Source organism: Pimephales promelas, chromosome 12, assembly GCF_988280905.1.
Source record: "Pimephales promelas chromosome 12, fPimPro1.hap1.1, whole genome shotgun sequence".
Classification (NCBI taxonomy): domain Eukaryota; kingdom Metazoa; phylum Chordata; class Actinopteri; order Cypriniformes; family Leuciscidae; genus Pimephales; species Pimephales promelas.
Window position 1 is genome coordinate 28,348,927 of NC_142780.1, and position 19,760 is coordinate 28,368,686.

General features: G+C 38.0%; 1 protein-coding gene across 3 annotated transcripts in view; it reads left to right on the plus strand.

The window, feature by feature from the left end:
• The window catches only part of osbpl10b (oxysterol binding protein-like 10b), a 48,797-nt gene extending 29,242 nt beyond the window's left edge, over positions 1-19,555 (plus strand). For all 3 annotated transcript variants that reach the window (XM_089117890.1, XM_039650838.2, XM_039650839.2), the window contains 6 exons: positions 3,272-3,418; positions 5,878-6,367; positions 10,871-11,057; positions 11,874-12,056; positions 17,645-17,798; positions 18,803-19,555. In XM_089117890.1, the coding sequence (XP_088974016.1) occupies positions 3,272-3,418; positions 5,878-6,367; positions 10,871-11,057; positions 11,874-12,056; positions 17,645-17,798; positions 18,803-18,847 (1,206 nt within the window). In that variant the 3' untranslated portion in view covers positions 18,848-19,555. The remainder of the gene's footprint in view (positions 1-3,271; positions 3,419-5,877; positions 6,368-10,870; positions 11,058-11,873; positions 12,057-17,644; positions 17,799-18,802) is intronic.
• Positions 19,556-19,760: the final 205 nt, after the last annotated feature.

Consider the following 19,760-nt stretch of genomic DNA (forward strand, 5'->3'; position numbering starts at 1 on the left):
ATGTTTGAAAGAAACAAGAACTGCGTGCCGCTAAATGTTAAGAAATACGCAGTTGTCCACATCTGTCGCCATGGTTACAGTATGAACGGAAACCGAGGATGGCGCGGATATTGCGTCATTGACATGCCACATTTTTTTTCCAGGACGGACACTTATTTAAAATTAAAATTTCTCTGAAATAAAAAATCTTTGGAGACTTTTAGGTACACAACTGCAGGAAATGTATCACACTATGCAAGTGATTTTGGGATATTTTGTTACAAAATTCCTACATATTGTACCTTTAAAGTATTACAGTACATTCCCAATGTGTCACTTTTTTTTATTGGGGACTTGTAAATGTTCAGGTTAGTGAAAGTGTGTTGACTACTATTGACACAGTAACTAAAGGGGATGTTTATGACTGCAGGTAGAACTGAAAGCGACTGGACACACTAAATAAGTATACCTACACTTTGAAAAGTTCGATTTTAATCATTTGTGTTTAGTCATACTGAAATTGGAGTGAATTTTTAGTGAACTACACTTGTCCTCAGCATTGTGTGCATGCTCTGAGAAACAGAGGTGATGCATATTTAAGTAGTCATAATGGGGGAGGGGTAGAGGTGAAATTGGTGTAAATGCACTATGGAAGTGAATGTATTGTGATTGACTCTGACAAATGGGGGTCTCAATTTTAATCTTCTTACCAGTCATGATTTCCATCTATTCTCCATCCTGAGCAAACAAACTCATGAAGTTCAGCCCGTATTTTAAACAAGAGACCTGTGGAGAGGCAGCAGCGTGAGAGAGAGAGAGAGAGAGAGAGTGTGTGTGTGTGTGTGTAGGTTGGCAAAGTGGGAGGGAGCAGTGCTTCCTTAGCTCTGGGACAGCTGGGCAGCGAGATAAGAGTCAGAGTTAGTGAGAGATCGTGAAAGAGAGAGTTTTGGCGAGACCACCATAGTGAAACTATGAGATGAACCTATATCCGAACCAGCTCTGAAATGAATGTAAGTTTGAGTTCATTTGAATCCTTAGGGCAGCATGTTTATCCTGTTGGCAAGAGAGAGCAATCCCTTTGGATTGCTGGGAGTGGGGAAAGTTGGAAACTTCATTCATTGTTGTAATGTTTTCATTTATTGGTCCTATTGTGCCAGTTTTTAGCCAATGCAAAAGACTGAAGACTCCTAGAGGACAATATCCTTGCTCAGAGTCAGAGGTTTCTCTTTAATAGCTTCTGGAGTTATTTAGATATGATTTATGTATGTATAAAGTAAATTTATATAGGATAAATTTAGGAAACAATTGTCTCAGGAGACCGTTATATAATATGTATAGCAATGCTTAGATCATTTGGGACAGTTTGATGAGAAATACTTCTCAAATCTCTGAATTAATCGCAGACTTTGGTATATGGTACATTAAGATCTCTTCTGAAACTTTAAAGGAGACGTTTGAGATTCCTCCATCTTCTTTCCATACAATCTCGTTGTTTTCTAGAAGAAACGGCAAAGTAGGCTACTTTTCCTTGATTTTTCCTTTTATTTCACTGCATCTTTAAAACCTCTGCGTATCTAATTAGCTTTAATTAGATTTCCAATTTTTGGCTAGTTACTGTAGCTACCAAACAGTCCAACAAAACAAAACCACCCAACTAGACCTCCTCCACAGAGAAAGAAGGACACCAAATGAATTGTTCTGAGTGTCCTTGACATGATCCTTTGCAAATCCTACATGGACAGTGGGATGTAACATGCCAGCATGGAACACTGTATTTAGTATTGATGATGCATTTGTGTGTATAGATGTGTGGTCACGCTGGTTGCATGTGACCTCATTCGCATGTGTTTATTTAATCATATAGAGATGTCGTAGAGGGAAGGAGAAAGTGCTCTGCTCTTGTTCTATGAAATATTCAGTTGCAGCTCGAAATGAGAGCGTTCCATCCTGCATGATGAGCTCCCGTACTTTTTTCCGGGAACACAATATTCCATTTTTACCATTATTAAAGAATGCAGGAGGAAAGAGGAAAAAAAGAGATGATAAATGGTTTGCAAGAGAATCTAATAAAATCTAGCCATAATGCCACGGGCAATGGTATGTGCCCAGTCGTAAGTGTTACCTCGGGGATTACGGCTAGCCCACAAAACCCTACTGTTTTACTTTACTGTCTAACCATATCGTAACCCATTTAGATCCCATCTGCTGCCCCTAAATTACTAACGTTTGTGTGCCTTGGAAAGGAAAAAAGAGTGATCCATTCCACTGAGAGAGCATCATGCGATCTGCTTCGCTCATCTTTCAACACTATCTACGTAGAGCCCTTAGAGGAGGAAGGGGCTTTTTATGCACTTCCCATGATGCTTTGGGGCAGGCGCTTCTGGACTACTTCTTTACATTATGCATTAGGAACAATGTAAGGTTGTTGCATGACTGATTGAAGGGGTACCAACTACATTAGCCAACCAAGACTGCGTAAAAATACACAGTTGCCTTGAGCATCTTCATTTGGGGAAAGAGAAAATACATTTTTGATATAACATTTTTATATAATCAGAATTTTTTTCAACAATTTGTACCTTTTCAATTTACCCGTGAGTAAATGTGGTTGTCAATTCCAAAAGACTTACAGTGTGAACGTATCCTTAGTATCTCATACTTTTGACTACTATGTAGTTTACTTTTAAAAACATTTTGCTGATAATTTACTCACCCCCATGTCATCCAAGATGTCCATATCATTCTTTCTTCAGTTGAAAAGAAATTAAGGTTTTTGATGAAAACATTCCAGGATTTTTCTCCATATAATGGACTTCAATGGGAACCAAACGGTTCAAGGTCCAAAAAAACAGTTTCAGTACAAACTGCAAACTGTTCAAAGGGCTTTAAACAATTCCAAACGATGAATAAGGGTCTTATCAAGCGAAACGATCGCTCATTTAAAAAACAAATAACAAAGTTTAAGTTTTATAAACTCAAACGCTCGCCGTCAATTCAGTCATTTCGTTCGTCGAAAAAAGATTCGTTCATTTTGATGAACAAGTTCGAACAGGATTAAACACTCCGATTAAAGTGCATTATATGGAGAAAAATCCTTTCATCAAAAACCTTAATTTCTTTTCAACTGAAGAAAGAAAGACATGGACATCTTGGATGACATGGTGGTGAGTAAATTATCAGCAAAAGTGTTTTAAAAAGTGAACTACTCCTTTAAAAATTTTATTTAATGGTAATTCACAAGTAATCTTTGTTCAGTAACATTTGTAAATTGTCGTGTGTGTGTGATTTGCAGAACTCCAGCCCAGAATCGGTGGACTCCAGCGAGGAGATCACAGACACAGAAGATAATGAGGAGGAAGACCTCGGAGTCTTGGATGACCAGAGGAGCATTATCCTTCATCTGCTGTCTCAACTCAAACTGGGCATGGACCTCACACGGGTACACACACACACACACACACACACACACTTGCTGTCCCACCCAAACTGATCATCAAGTTAATGATGCTGAAAGAATTCGGCCATTCCGTACATGTATACATCATTCTTCCTTTTCTCATACAAACAGGAACCACTCAAGACTGTTTATCTGTTCTTAATCTCAGGGAACAAAGGAGGGGTTTTCCAGCTTTTTATGATTTGGAAATTTTGACAAAAACCCAACCCACACTGTGTGCCATAAACACGGATATTTGGAATGTTTTGGAATACACAATGAATTTATTTACCAGTAAAATTTATACGAATATAATTTTATTACATCAAAATATTTTATTATATCCACAAGTTTCCATGAGGCCTTGCGTCAAAAGTGTCTTCCGGTTCGAAGTAAACAAAGCGCGACTTGACATGCTTGACACTCATTCATTCAACAGTTGACAGTCATTCAAGTTATAGCGATCCAAAGTAGCTAACGATGTGGGAACACAACCTCAACGAAATTAAAAAGGGTGAAATAACAGTACCTTTACCCTCCACAGTAGTTGGTTGGGAGTATTATAATAATATTATTTATAATCAATACTCATCAAGGCATGGACAGACAGTTGTGTGAGCTGACAAACAATTAAAACAAAAAAAATACACACTTAGTCATTGTGCTTTGGAGTTTATTCAAAATTCTAAATGAACGTAACTAGCTAACCGAGCTAACCGAACAAAATGGATGAAAAATAATTTTTTAGTATGAAACAAATTATCTGCGAAATCAGTTACAAGTAAACTGTGCTGCGGATATTCTGGATCATAGGAACGACACGTCTCAACGGAAAAACGCTGCGCTGCCAAAACGCTCTCAAGCGCCTAAAGCACGGCGTTTTCAGCTGGATAAAAACGCTTTGGTGGACACAAGGCCTTAGCTCTGTTGGTTGATGTCGTTGTACAGAAAGAATTTTGTGACGGTTGGTCAGTGTGGTTTAGTCCCGCCCCTCCTCCACTGTGATTGGACGGCTAGGTAAAAAGTGACAGTGATGAGCGCTAAGTTGAACATTTTTTAACTCTCGGCGACCAGTAAAAAACGCTTAGGGCCTCGTCACGCTCATGGCGTTTAAAAAACGCGGCGCTCCCATTGAAAACAATTGAAAACATACGCCAGGCGCGTTGAAAAACGCTTTGGTGGACACACAGCCTTAGTTGTCCTAGTTTCCTAGTGTGGGTCTATGTTTAACCATAGTAAATTATTGTGTCCACCTGCCCATTGTTAACTTAGTCCTTTAGTCCTGTGTGTATATTTATACACACCCCTGTCTTGTCTTGTTGACATTATGTTTGGTTATTATTATGAGTATTGTGGTTTATTTTTAAAAGACTAATTCTTGGAATTTGATATGGTCCTACATTTGATTGAACCACGCTGTTACAGTACCATGCTACATACAAGGAATATTAACATAATCATAGCTCAGGGGAAATTCAGTTTCATAATTATACTTTACGTAATCAGCTAACAGGATACTTTATCTGATTTGATGATCCTATTCGTCCTCGTGATTAGGAATCTACTGGACCGATTCGAGCGTGTCGAGAGGTGTCATGATATTATTATTCTAATTACTGTTCATCAGCCTCAGTGTTGGTTTTGATATATGTTTCTCTCTTTACTCTCTACAGAGGCGTCTCTGTTTAGTCTCTCTGATATTAACATTTCCTTCAGGGCTTGTGTTTATAGTTCAGCAGGATTCGAGCAGTCATTTGGATTGCTGAGATGATGAAGTTCAGTGATGTGTGTGTGTGTGTATGGGCCTCAGGGGAGAGGGACAGAGCATTAATCCATGGAGTCAGAATCTGTATTACAAAGACAAGCATACAACTATTATATTATCTTTGAGCGCCAGTAATAGGTATGCGCTTACACTGACATCATATCACATTCATTGCATAGTTTAATAATAAAATATTTTAGCAATATGACAAGAATAATATGCTCTTTTGTAATATCGGCGTAGATGTGAGTGCTAACCAAAGCCAAGATGATAAAACGGCAAGATGGCAAGTATGATAATGTTTTTATACACAAGTAAAAACAGGAAATTTGTACTGACTAAATTTAGGCACAATATTGCAAGTTGCTTTGTCTGTTTTGGCCCCACCAACAAAAACAGCCATTGTGTGACATATTAAGAGTCTGCATCTTGAAACGGTTGAGTGAATAATTCAGTGACTTGCTCAATAAGACAAAATCACATACTCTCTTGAGTAGGTAATTTGAATACGTAATTACTTCACGGCCGCTAAAAAAGTATGTTCTTCTATATGGTATGAGTGTGTGTAGTTTGAATGTAATCTGGACTACATTCGCCATGTTGTCATTATCATGGCCATATTCAGCAATATCCGTGAAATCTTTTTTCACTCACAAACTGTCTTCAGATAATGTAGGCCTATATCTTTTGTTCTTAGGTGGTGCTGCCCACATTTATCCTAGAGAAGCGCTCCCTTTTGGAGATGTACGCCAACTTCATGGCCCACCCGGATGTGTTTTTGGCCATCACGTCTGGAGCGACGGCAGAGGAACGCATGATCCGGTTTGTGGAATACTACCTGACCGCCTTCCACGAGGGTCGCAAAGGTGCTGTGGCCAAGAAGCCTTACAACCCCATTCTGGGAGAGAGCTTCCATTGCACATGGGACGTACCGCGAGATAAGGTACGGCCCCTCAGGACTACCAGCTCAAGCCCAGCACCTGCGGCTGCTCATTCCGCCCAGACCATCTCCAATGATGGGTTAGGATCTTACCGGCTACGCTTTGTGGCTGAACAGGTGTCCCACCACCCCCCAGTCTCTGGATTTTACTGCGAGTGCAAAGAGCGCCGGACATGCGTCAACACCCATGTTTGGACAAAAAGCAAGTTCATGGGCATGTCCATAGGAGTGTCAATGTTTGGAGAAGGTGAGTTTGAGTCTCTTTTAACTCTTTTCCCGCCATTGACAGAATTTTCCGGCTTTTTTTTTTCTCACTGTTATACAGTAGGGAACGCTATTACACATTTGAGAGTAACGTTACTGCATCTCCTGATCAAAACATATGCGAAGAAGATACAGAATCAAGCGATATCATATGTTAAATAATGCAATCTTCTACACTAAATAGCATATAATCAAAACGGCATAATGTTACAGAATAAAATGTCGACCCAGGACAAGGTAAAGGACTGTGAAGCTGTTGATGATGGACTCGATCATCGATCTGAAGTATATCCAGACGTAGCCTTTGACAAAAAATATGATTTTTTTTTTCAGCTTTTTGCTCAAAATGTTGCTTGTGTAACACCCTTTTCTATTTGAATGTGCTTTTTTGGTATGAAAAATATTTCACATATTTTAGTACCATATTGACAGATACCAATATTGACAGATATTGGTATCAGTAGATATTGAATATTTAATAGCTTGTAGTCATTAGTTAAGGTTAGGATTTTTGTTGTCATCTAATGCTGTTATTATATATTATTATAACAATAATAATCTAGTTGTATGTTTCATGTTTCACATTATATTGCGATCATTGTTATTTTTTATTTATATATTTTTATTGTTTTTGTTAATATTTTGAATTAGATTTTATTTGAATATTTTCTGTTTTCTTTATATATATATATATATATATATATATATATATATTTGTATATAATTTGTTTTGTTTCATTATAGTACTTCAACTTAAACTAAACTTTAAATTGAGAAATGTTGTTGCATTTTTCTTTTATTAGTAATTAAAAAAAATATTTAGACAAAATAGGATACTTTTAATAGTGGTAATTTACAACCATAAAATGCATATACTGTATATATATATATATATATATATATATATACCTTTTTAGACAAAATAGGATATTTTTAATATTGGTAATTTACTGTTGACCAACCATAACATGAAAATAATTATATAGTCTTGTAGCTATCGACCAATATTAACATTTGAATAAATATGCATAAAATCAAAATTGTGCAAAACAAAATGTTTTCATTTATTTTCAAAATTAAACAGTGTATTTGACAATGAAGGATAAAAGAGACAATGTACTGTGCAAAGTGACCAATACAGGCAATCAGAATTGGTTTAGTTTAATACACTGCTAAGTAGAGCAGGATTTTGGACCAATGAGATTTCACAGTGGGCAGGGCTACAAAATGCAATGAGGAATCAGTGAATCCAGTTCATCCAGTTCTCAAGATCCATCCATAAGATCTCACTACGAGTCTTTGTTTTCATACCAAAACATTAGAAAAAAATACTAATAGTTTCTTAGAAGCATTTATTTATTCATAAAGTTGTGTTTTGTTTATGGGGATCATTTGTCTGCTGGGATCATTGAGTTTTGTTCATTACTGTTTGATTAAAGCCTGAGGGTTTGCTCATTCAGGCAGAACTGTGTCCAAAGAGCATACTGTTTCCAGATCAGCTGATCTGCCTCAGGGCCTGTGATATTTACTGGTGCTTGTATCACAACTCCATCTGTCTGCAGGAACAACAACAGAAATGTTCATCTGTTTGAAAAACTCTCCTCTTGATGTGTCACTTCACACGCTCACTAGATGCTTCGCTCAAGTCCCAAAACTGTAGAGCTACCAGCAAAAGGGGCATTTTCAGGCATTTCCCTCAAAGATTCTGCCTTCATTTAGTTAATATACCTTGTTTTGGCCAGGTTCTTCATTTCCCATTCATGTTGTGACAAATGCCAGATAAATGTCATTTATAAATACACTTAAAAAAAAGTATCTTATGCTCACTATAGTTTATTTGATCAAATATATAGCAATGTTGTAAAATACTATTACAATTTAAACAACTATTTTCTATTTGAATATATTTTATAATCCAATTTATTCCTGTGATGGCAGTGCTGAATTTTTAGCATCAATACGATAGTTTTAGTGTCACATGATCATTCAGAATCATTCTAATATGGAGATTTGATGCTCAAGAAACTTTTCCTATTATTATTGATGTTGAAAACAGGTGTGCTGCTTAATATATTTGTAGATTTTTTTTTTGTCAGGATTCTTTGATGAATAGTACATTCAAAAGAACATCATTTAATTGAACCTAAGCATTTCTCAATTCTCTTGAACTGAGAGTTCAGTGAAGTGGAGGATCATGAGGGATGAAGGTAGCTTTTGGTGAGCTTTAACCGGTTTCTTCTGTAATTAGGACAACATTAATTACTTATAAGACGGCTTGCACTAATCCCCTCGAGTAATGTACACAGTGTTAATTGGAGCAGCAGGAATTTTAGAGGAATTTAAAAAGTTAAAAATGTTTTACACTAAAATGAAAATTGTCATTTACTCATGCTTTTATTTTTCATTCTGTCAAACTCGAAAAGTGTATAAGTTTGGTATAAGTTGTATAAGTTTTCTGATGTCATATGATGAACAGATCAAGCTGTCATTCACTGATAACTGACAGCAGATTAGTAAGTCACAGAGCTGTCTGTCTGATTCCTCAGTGATTCATTGTCTATTCTATTTAGAAATTTTCATTGAAAAGAACTGGCTCAAAAAACAAGTTTTTTTTTAGTTTTTGTTCATATTTTCAATTTGTTTTTAGTTGTATATTTTCCATTTTCATTTTAGTTTATTTTTTTGTCATTTTTATTATTATTATTTTTAATATGTCTGTATAGTTTTTATGCATTTTTATTTCAGTTTTAGTTGTAATAATTTTTTTAGTACGTCAAGTTAAACTAATTGAAAATGAGAAATGTTTCCTTGGCAACCAGCTAAATAAAGTAAGTTTAATTGTTTTATTTTTTTTCCCCTTTAACTTTTAAATAGTTTTTAGGGTTTTAGTTTTAGACCATAAAAACTATTTAAAAAGTTAATGGAAATAAAATAAAACACTTAAACTTATTTCATCATTCAAACTTATTGGCATGAAGATTATCTGGCAATCCTTTACTTTTAAGACAAATTTGTACACATTACTTAATGCCGAGCTAACGTTAACTAACAGTGAACAATATATTTATTTAAATCAGTTATTATCTAAGTTAATGTTAGTTTGTAAAAATGTAATTGTTGGGGGTTTTTTTCGGTTTTTTTGTCCGTGCTTTGATTTAAACCCTCTGGTGTGCTTCATCTGGCAGTCAAAAATGAATTGAATTTTAGTATCTCAAGCAATGTACTTTTAGTTTGATAATGTTTTTTTTTTATTTAATATTTTGTATTTTATGGTACTAAATTATTTATGCAGTAATGCATTTATTCACTTTTTTGAAATTGAAAATTCCAACTGAAACTGTCATAAATCTGGAATGTTTTGGTGCACATACTTGTTTTGGTCTCTTTTTAAGGATGACAGATTATTGCTGAAGTGAAAACAGTTTTATAAAAGTGAAATTAAAAAAAGTTATAGAATTTCTGTTATTATTATGAAAAATGCCTTTTGACATTGATATATTAGGACCTTTCGAATAATATTTATGGGTTTTTTTGTGTGTGTTCACATAGCAGGTGCCAAAACCTTTACCAAGTTTCGAATCATTCCTATAAAGCAAAAAATTCGAACAAAAAAAACAAAATGCTAAATTTTTCATTCAAAAATGACTTAAGAGCACCAGAGAGTAAAAATGTATTAGTACACGTTGAAATGAACTTTGACTGAGATCAGGGGTTTTCAAAGTCAAAGACAGTGGGTTTCCCTTCTAACACAACATATACACGATGGCGTCTGAAAGATATTCACTTTCCTTATGCATGGATCCAATATAATTATAATTTCCCCAATGTTTACTTTCATTTTACACATAACTAACTAACTGTTTACATTGATAACTCACCAAAACGGCCATTTTGAAACCCATTGTCAAATACTGTAGTCTTCCAGGTTCGCCTACAAATTGACATCATCATGAATTTATCTGTCCTCTACTGGGATCATCAGAGAAGCTCTGTTCTCAGCATGATCACAAGGAACTGGGCCGAAACACGCTTGACCCTTTTGGAGCTGGGAGCCGAACTGCACCCCCCCGTTCAGCTCTCTTGTCTCTGGGAAACAGATGTGCTGTTGTCAGACCTGGCTGACAGCCCACAGAGATTTTGCCACTAGACAGCTGTCCATTATGTAACCAGAATAAAAAATAGGCCAGGCCTGCTGAGAGAGCTGCTGTGAAAATGCTCGCACTGATCAGATTTTACCTGAGTTATACAGATAAACACAAGTAATCATTTTAATGAATAACTGTATAATCTGTAGTTTAAGGTTTGCATTATAATATAGTGTATTTAAATCTAAGTACACTATATACAGAAAGAATCTGTCATCCTGATGACTGGTAAATCAGAACAGGTTAAAACGCATGACACTGGACTATATTACAGAAGGTGGATATGAATTCCTGAAGGAATGCTAATATCATTTGTAACAACTTCTGTGTTTTCATTTTAGGAGTCCTACATCTCTTAGAGCATGACGAGGAGTACGTGTTCACGCTGCCCTCAGCTTACGCTCGCTCCATCCTCACAGTGCCCTGGGTGGAGCTGGGTGGGAAAGTTTCCATCAGCTGCGCCAAAAGCGGATACTCCGCCACCGTCACATTTCACACCAAACCCTTCTATGGAGGGAAAGTTCACAGGTGAGAGAGTGAAGAAGCTTATTTTATTTGAGATCAGGTAAAAACATGCATCATATTTTAATATGTGTTTTGCTGATGATTATTTGGATTATTTTAAAGGGGCGATAGGAATTTTCATTTATTAATCAGTGGGTGAACAGGTTGTAGCGAAATTAAAAAAAACGAGACCTTTCCTGACTTCCTGAGTTTTCTATAAAAGCCTGAAGGCCCATTTTTATGTGAAGGACTCGGCACGTTATTGCCGTGATTATAAAAAAAGATTTGACATTTACACGCTACATCCCCTCTTCCTTCAGTGGCTCATGAAATGAATGCATGTACATGTTCAGGATACTAAAAGAGCTATTCTGTAATGTCAATGTGTCAAAAAGAAAAGGGATTAATTCAAACTATAGTCACAAATAGCCAGATCTATATAGTCTATCTATACATTTATACATTTAGCTGACGCTTTTATCCAAAGCGACTTACAATTGCTATGTCAGAGATCGCACGCCTCTGGAGCAACTAGGGGTTAAGTGTCTTGCTCAGGGTCTCTCGCACCAAAGGCATGCGTCTTATCCACTGCGCCATCACCACCCCCTATACATTTTCATGTCCTAGTCTTAAACATACTTTTATAATCAAGCTATCATTTTAACTACCTCATCTGTCCACATGATGCTGGTGAATTGCAGTCAGAGCTTGCGCAAACATATCCACCTGCAAGAAGTTTCTGGCTGCAGTTCACTTATTGGCCACTGGTGTCACTAAAAACAATGGTTTCGGAATTCTACATATAGCCCCTTTAACTTACTTTCTTTTTTTCTTCAACAGAGTCACAGGTGAGGTAAAGCACAATCCCACCGGTACCATCGTATGCAAGGCTCAGGGGGAGTGGAACGGGACCCTGGAGTTCACTTACAGCAGTGGAGAGACCAAAGTGATTGACACATCCAAACTGCCAGTCATTAAGAAAAAGATCCGCCCGCTGGAGAAACAGGCTCCGTATGAATCGAGGTGAGATTTTATCACAAACTTCATTTCAATACTATGGATAATGTGGGCATTTATGGGAGAACTGATGCTTTTTTCAGAATTGAATTTAGTTTAAATAATGCTTATTTTATTTTTGCAATTACATTTTGAGCCACTAGTAATGCAGAAATCAAAAACAACTATTTTGGTGGTCTTTTTTCTTTTTCGGTTGCAACTGAAGTCCCGCTGATTTCACACGTGCACGAGTCATGTTGAGTCGTGTATACAACGAGTGTTTGAGTCTGGGTCGTCCCCCTAATAACCCTACAAATAAAAAAGTCAAAATGATCTGATTATCACACTTCCCAAAGTACAAAATGGACTAAATATATTTATATAAACAAATGTGTGTTTTTATTTAGATTTAGCTAGTTATGTTCATTTTGCAGAAGTCTGTTAACTTTAAATTAAAGCATAGTGAAACCTTTCTTCTAGGGAAGAGAGTTACTTCGGCAATGCAAATAAATTGTGAGTGTGAAAGATCAGAACTCAGTGATCCAGATAATGCCATGGTGGATGAGCATTTCTCATTTTAGAGCATTTTAGCTTAATCCTGCCCCTCTAGATCTCTTATACGATACTCGTGACCCTCATGCGCTGGCCCTGAGTGAGCTGGACGTTTCACTTAATAAACTCTAATGCTGCTTATTGGCTTACTGTAGAGCAGAGATCCAGCCGGACAAGTCAGAGCCCCATCAGAGTAGTCTAATGCTCTCAGCCTGGCGGTACCACAGCCTCGTAATGCAATCAAAAGAAGATATAGCGGCAGAGAGGTGCTTCTGAAGTAGTGCTAAGCTTGCAAAAAGTGTGGATCCATTGATCCTTGAAAGTTTTGGGATCAAATTTAATAAAAGATTTGGCTAATTCATCATTGAGGTTGCTTTTCTTATCCTAATCAATATGGCTAGACGCATCACCCAGCGGCCAAAAACACACGCACACGAGCATGGCACAGCGGCCAAAACACAGGCACAGGAGCATGGCACAGCGGCCAAAACACAGGCACAGGAGCATGGCACAGCGGCCAAAAACACACGCACATGAGCATGGCACAGCGGCCAAAAACACACACACAGGAGCATGGCACAGCGGCCAAAAACACACACACCCACAAGCATGGCACAGCGGCCAAAACACACGCACAGGAGCATGGCACAGCGGCCAAAAACACACGCACACGAGCATGGCACAGCGGCCAAAACACACGCACAGGAGCATGGCACAGCGGCCAAAAACACACGCACAGGAGCATGGCACAGCGGCCAAAAACCCACGCACACGAGCATGGCACAGCGGCCAAAAACACACGCACACGAGCATGGCACAGCGGCCAAAATCCACGCACACGAGCATGGCACAGCGGCCAAAACACACACACACGAGCATGGCACAGCGGCCAAAACACACACACACACGAGCATGGCACAGCGGCCAAAAACACACGCACAGGAGCATGGCACAGCGGCCAAAAACACAAGCACATGAGCATGGCACAGCGGCCAAAAACACAAGCACATGAGCATGGCACAGCGGCCAAAAACACACGCACATGAGCATGGCACAGCGGCCAAAAACACACGCACATGAGCATGGCACAGCGGCCAAAAACACACGCACAGGAGCATGGCACAGCGGCCAAAAACACACGCACAGGAGCATGGCACAGCGGCCAAAAACACAAGCACATGAGCATGGCACAGCGGCCAAAAACACAAGCACATGAGCATGGCACAGCGGCCAAAAACACACGCACATGAGCATGGCACAGCGGCCAAAAACACACGCACATGAGCATGGCACAGCGGCCAAAATACCGTACTTTCCGCACTATAAGGCGCACTTAAAAGCCTTTAATTTTCTCAACAAATAAAAAAAAAAAGGACAGTGCGCCTTATGATCAGGAGGGCCTTGTATATGGATCAATTGGTTAATAACGCTCCGCGTTATTACATTCACCCGCGAACTCGCTCTCTTATCCATCTTAAGCCTTGTTTATACTCGACGCGTCCACAAGAGCGCGCGGCAAAAATAAGGTCATTGTGGTGTGGGCGGTCGTGCGCGTAGGGTCCGCAAGACCCCATTGCCCTGGCGGTGTGCACGGCACTTTTTGTAACTTTCCGCGCGGCGCCGCATCCGAAGATGGACGACTACGAGCCGAATCTGGCCGAACTGGTACGATCTGTACCAGCATGTTTATGATCCTTCTATACACAGAGACGTTTGCATTGATGGGCGACCATAACATCTCATTTTGTGAACAGGAACACTTACATTAAGCACCTAGTTTGCACTCGTCTAAAGTAATTGGTTACATCTACAAAATAAGCCTACAATAGCAGAATTAAGCCCTGCTGGTAAAATTGTAGAATTATTACATTTATTTTATATTCAATTTTATTAATTAATTATTAATTTATTTTTAAACACTCTCCAATAAGGCTTCAATTGTTTAACTAGTTTACATGCAGTGAAAGTAGGCTACAATAAACCTACTGCATTTACTTTTATGAATTAGCAATTAATTAACTCCTAATAATAAACGGCAAACTACTCCGCTCACATGCTCTGCTGCGAATGTAAGTTACGTGCCCGCCCCAACGCGCTCGCGCTTCATAAACATGTTTTTAAATATATAAAAATATAATCCGCGCTGGATTATAAGGCGCACCTTCAACGAATGACCTATTTTAGAATATGTTTTCGCCTTATAGTGCGGAAAATACGGGTATGATAAAAAAAAAAGCATGGCCTACCTTACTAAATCAGCAGCCGTTGCATCAGCGCGCTCTTGTGATGCAATCCGTGTCCAAAGAAACGTCTCTTTTTCGATTGCCATCAACATAAAGGCTTCAAGATGCTCCTCCGCTGTGCTCCTTAATCGATTCTTGATGAATTTTAGCGTGGAAAAGCTTCGCTCACATGCAACTTGTGTCACAGAGTTAACAGAAACTTGTATCCAAGTCCGATTAGATATGGTATAGGAGTCAGTGAGCAGGTTATACCTTTGTAGGACATAATAACAACAGATGGGACCTTTTCTGCAAGATTGGCAGGTTGTGTTCACAACATCCCATTCTTCATCTGGACTCTGTTCATCATCTCCATCCTCAGTACTCATCTTGGTCAGATATTACTCTTCGCGCACAGACACATTCTTGTCCCACTGCGTAAAGGCTAAGTAGTTCACCCTGAGTTGCTCTGCTATCGCATCTGATCAGTTTGGCGCTCAGGGCATTGAGTGCGCCTGCAGGTACACCGTTACATTTCAAGTCATTGAAATTCTTGGGATCAAGCAGGGCGAAATCTGTGTATAGTTCTCTGTTTTTAGCAAAACGTCGGAAAATACTTTCAATGATGGTATCCAGAATGACATTGTGCTCTTGATTAATTCAAATTGATTAATGCAGGTGTGTCTGACCTCAGTAGTCATGGCAACAATAATCAGACGCACCTGAATGAATCAATTTAGCTGGCTTAGGTTCAGGAGGTAGTGCAGCTGTGCATAAAGCCCATTCGGGGAGCACGCCACCAGCCGTAGTCACGTGACGTATGTGTTTTGAATCACACTTCGGATCAGTGTTTCGAATCATCTGCGCTTCGGGATCTTGCAAAGCTTCGAAACGTCTGTTTCACGTCAGCAATCCCTAAAAATAATATCCCGTATTTTTACGCTCTGACTGTGTTAACTGACTCAGAACACGCAACTATCTGTGTCTCGGCCCAAAACAATAGAAAATCACACCGGCCCTTCTGGCATGTGCCAGAATTGCCAGATGGCCAATCCGGGCGTGCACACACGCACACACTCACACACAAACGAGTTTATTCATGTTCACATAATATTGTTTTGTAATTTGGTGTTTAGTTGGTTGTATAGTTTGATTAAGCTGCTGTATTGTTTCCAGGAACATCATCTTGGCTGCTGTAGGCTGACGAGTGCTATAATAAAATTAATACATTCTAATTCATACATACTACATTCTACATTCATAGATAATTTTTTTAAATAAACAGATTTCCAGATTTATTTTTCTTTTATTCCAAAGCTGCAATTTTCTTTTTCTTTTTTTGTTGCTTGCATTAAAATAATTTTTTTTTCTTTTTTTAATGCTTCTCAGTTTCATGCAATTTAAGAATTTTCTTTGTTCACTCTATAGCATAGGCGACCTCTTTCACAGTTTGTTTTACAGTTTTACAGTTTTTTTCAAATTGCTAATACACTAAAAGTTGAATTTGAGGCTTACTTGATGAAACCATTCACTCATGTACCCAATCTTAAGACCAAGTCTGCAAAATACAAAGATTAATTGCTTTGCACTCAGTTTGCATTTGAAAAACAACCTTTTTGCAAAACTCTAAACACATTTCTCTACACACATCATTCAAAACTAACAGCTCTTGTTTCATTTGGGAAACCCTGCATTCATTTACTGATGTCCTACAGCCAGTAATCATGTGGGAAAACAATTGTACATAAATTGATCACTTAGAAATCAAAACTCAGTTTTGAGAAAGAAAGAAATTATTTTTACTATTATTATATATTATGACATTATTTTTGATCATTTTCAAGACATTTTGGACAATTTCATGCTCCCAACTTTGTGGGAACAGTTTGTAGATGGCCCCTTTCTGTTCTAAAATGACTGCGCACCTGTCCTGACCTCAACCTGATAGAACACCTTTGGGATGAATTAGAGCGGCAACTGCGAGCCATCAGTAAGCTGGTGTGTGGTGGGTGTTCTGGTACAAAATATGGCTGCCATTGCATCATCCATAGATAGATGCTGCACATTGGAGTCCCTTTGGTGACTTTTGAGTGTTCCTGTGCACCCATCAGGAACCCTATATACATATAAGTATATACATATATACTTTTTTTTAACTCTTTCCCTGCCAATTTTCTGTCATTTATGACGCAATGCTTCCCCGCCGTTGACCAAAATGTAGAACAATCCATGTTTTCAGTTATACAGTAGGGGGGCGCTATTATGCATGTTATTAAAGAGGACAGAATCTCCGCGTCAAAACAGGCATGATAAAAGCATTCCTTATCTAAAATAACATGATCATCAAATTAAACTGCATATAAATCAAAACGGCCTAATGTTTTAGAATGAAATGTTGAACCAGGACGAGGTATAGGACTGTGCTTGGAGAATGGCGGTTTTGATGGACTCAATCTACTCCTTCTACTGTATGTGTTAAACATCATTCTGAATCTGATCCGGACATAGACTTTGACAAAAAGGCGATTTTCTCAGCTTTTTTTTCAAAATGTTGCTTTTTTTTTATAACTTGTGTTTTTGTTTTTACACACATTCTATTGTTGATAAAAAAAAAGAATGCATGAAGCTTGAATAAAATGTTTCAATTAACCCATGTTGTTAACAACATTTAGAATATAATTTAAATACATGACAAGAAAAATGTCATATGGGGCAACCACAAAAAAGTTTGCAGGTGCAATTTAGGAGCAAATTTATCTGAAGTATATTATTCCACAACAATATACGAGAATGAAAGTATCAGCCTGTGGTATTACCCTGTCTTGTGGTAATGATTGACAGACGGCTGTGGCAGCATGTGACCGCGGCGCTGAAGGCCGGGGACATCGATGTGGCCACTGAGCACAAACATCAGCTGGAGGAGAAACAGAGAAGAGAAGGGAAGCAGAGAACAGCCAGCAGCACCACCTGGAAACCCAAGTACTTCATCAAAGAGGTGAGGCTTCCTAATTCTGCATCAAAAACCTGAAGAAAACTTGCAGCCTCAATGCCTTCGTTTGTCCTTACAAGTCACATTTGTTATTTTACCTAGCATATGCAAAACTACATATTTTCATAATTGACTAGTCAGTACTTTTACTAGTCAGCTAATTGGTCTTAAAGGGATAGTTCACCCAAAAATGAAATGATCCCATCATTTATTTACTCACCCTCAAGCCATCATAGGTGTGTGTATGACTTTCTTCTTTCAGCCAAACACAATCATAGTTATAATACAAAATATCCTGGCTCTTCCAAGCTTTATAATAGCAGTGAATAGAGTTTTTGAAGCTCCAAAAAGCGCATCCATCCATCATAAAAGTAATCCATACGGTCCAGTGGGTTAATAAAGTCCTTCTGAAGCAAAGCAATGGGTTTTTGTAATTTATAACTGTCTTTAAACATATCAAAAATTAATTTCAAAGTGAACTATCCCTTTAAACCAGCAATAAAGTAAAAAATAAAAATAATAATATAATGCAATAAATAAATGTTAAGTAATCAGTCCAAACCATTGACAATCATAGGCTTTTGTCCATGTCCAATAGAAACGGGAGTTTTTAAACCGGTTCAATCGACATTTGTGTCTTTTTAAAAGTACAGCATTTTTTTTGAAATATTATTTTGTAACATTGTAAAAGTATTTGTCCATTTGTATCCTGCTGAATCAAGATTGTTTAAAAAAATTTACTGAAGCCACCTTTTAAATGGCAGTGTGCATTGTGACCCATACTTAAATGTCATGGTTTAAAAGGGAGCTCAGAGGCACCATCTATGTGTTCACAATTCACCCTCAATACAGCATTTTACATTGTCACCATGTTTGGGACGGGGCCAAATATTTTTAATTTCCCTTCACGTCCCGCCTCTTTTGATTAGCTCCAGAGTCATGCAGGATATTGGTTCTCATATCAGATCTAGCATGTCTAACATTTGATTCTGTTCTTGAATTGCCCGCAGGGGGAAGGATGGGTGTACCACAATCCTCTATGGAAGACGAAGTGATGAAGAAAAGCCGGAGCCACATGATTCCGGTCCGTCACAGCCCCCGCCCCACAGATGGGAGTGGCCATGTAAACGAGGGGCTGGCCGACCAACGGGACTCAAACAGCAGGGAAAAAGATTGATCCTTTACTCCAACTTGTCGTACGGAGAATGAAAGGTGCCAAAAACAACAAAAAAAGACTCTAGAGTGGTTATAATACCTCAAAAGCCCCTCCGGATGATTAAGATTTGGATGTGGAGGCCTGAATTGTGTGACATTGTGCAATATGTTTATATTTGAATTTTACTTCTGGTAATCAATACTACAGTAAAGTGAATTTTTACACAGAAAAGATGTAGCATCTGTATCAGAGAGTATAACACAAATAACCAATAGCTATTATTTTAGAACACCGTAGAGCATTCTGGTTATTTGAGACCAGTGAGCACAGAGCGGCTATAGTACGTGAGGACATATGTATTCATGTTCAAGAGACCTCACTCCCTCATGTTCTTATGTATTATTTGAATGACTGAATCAATCTTACCATTCGATGGCAGTATTGTGCTTCAGTCGAGTCTCTCACACCTGAAGAAAGAATAAAATGGAAATTTGAAGAAATGGATTTTAATATCATGTGCAAATGTATTTTTTCCTTCATGATTTAGCAAGGTCAGTGATATGCATGCTTTTCAGTCACTTATCTGAACTTTTCATTAAATGCCTTTGATTTCTAAAAAGCTGCTCTTGAGAAATTTGACTTTTTGACACAATTCAATATCTTCTCAAAACATACTATTTTGTGAACATGCAAAAATGTGCAAATTAAATTAACACATCAGGATATATCAAGTAATTGGATATAGTAAAGACAGTTTTTCACAGATCTATGTCAGCAGTGTTTAGTAACTTACATACTGTAACTTTATCTCA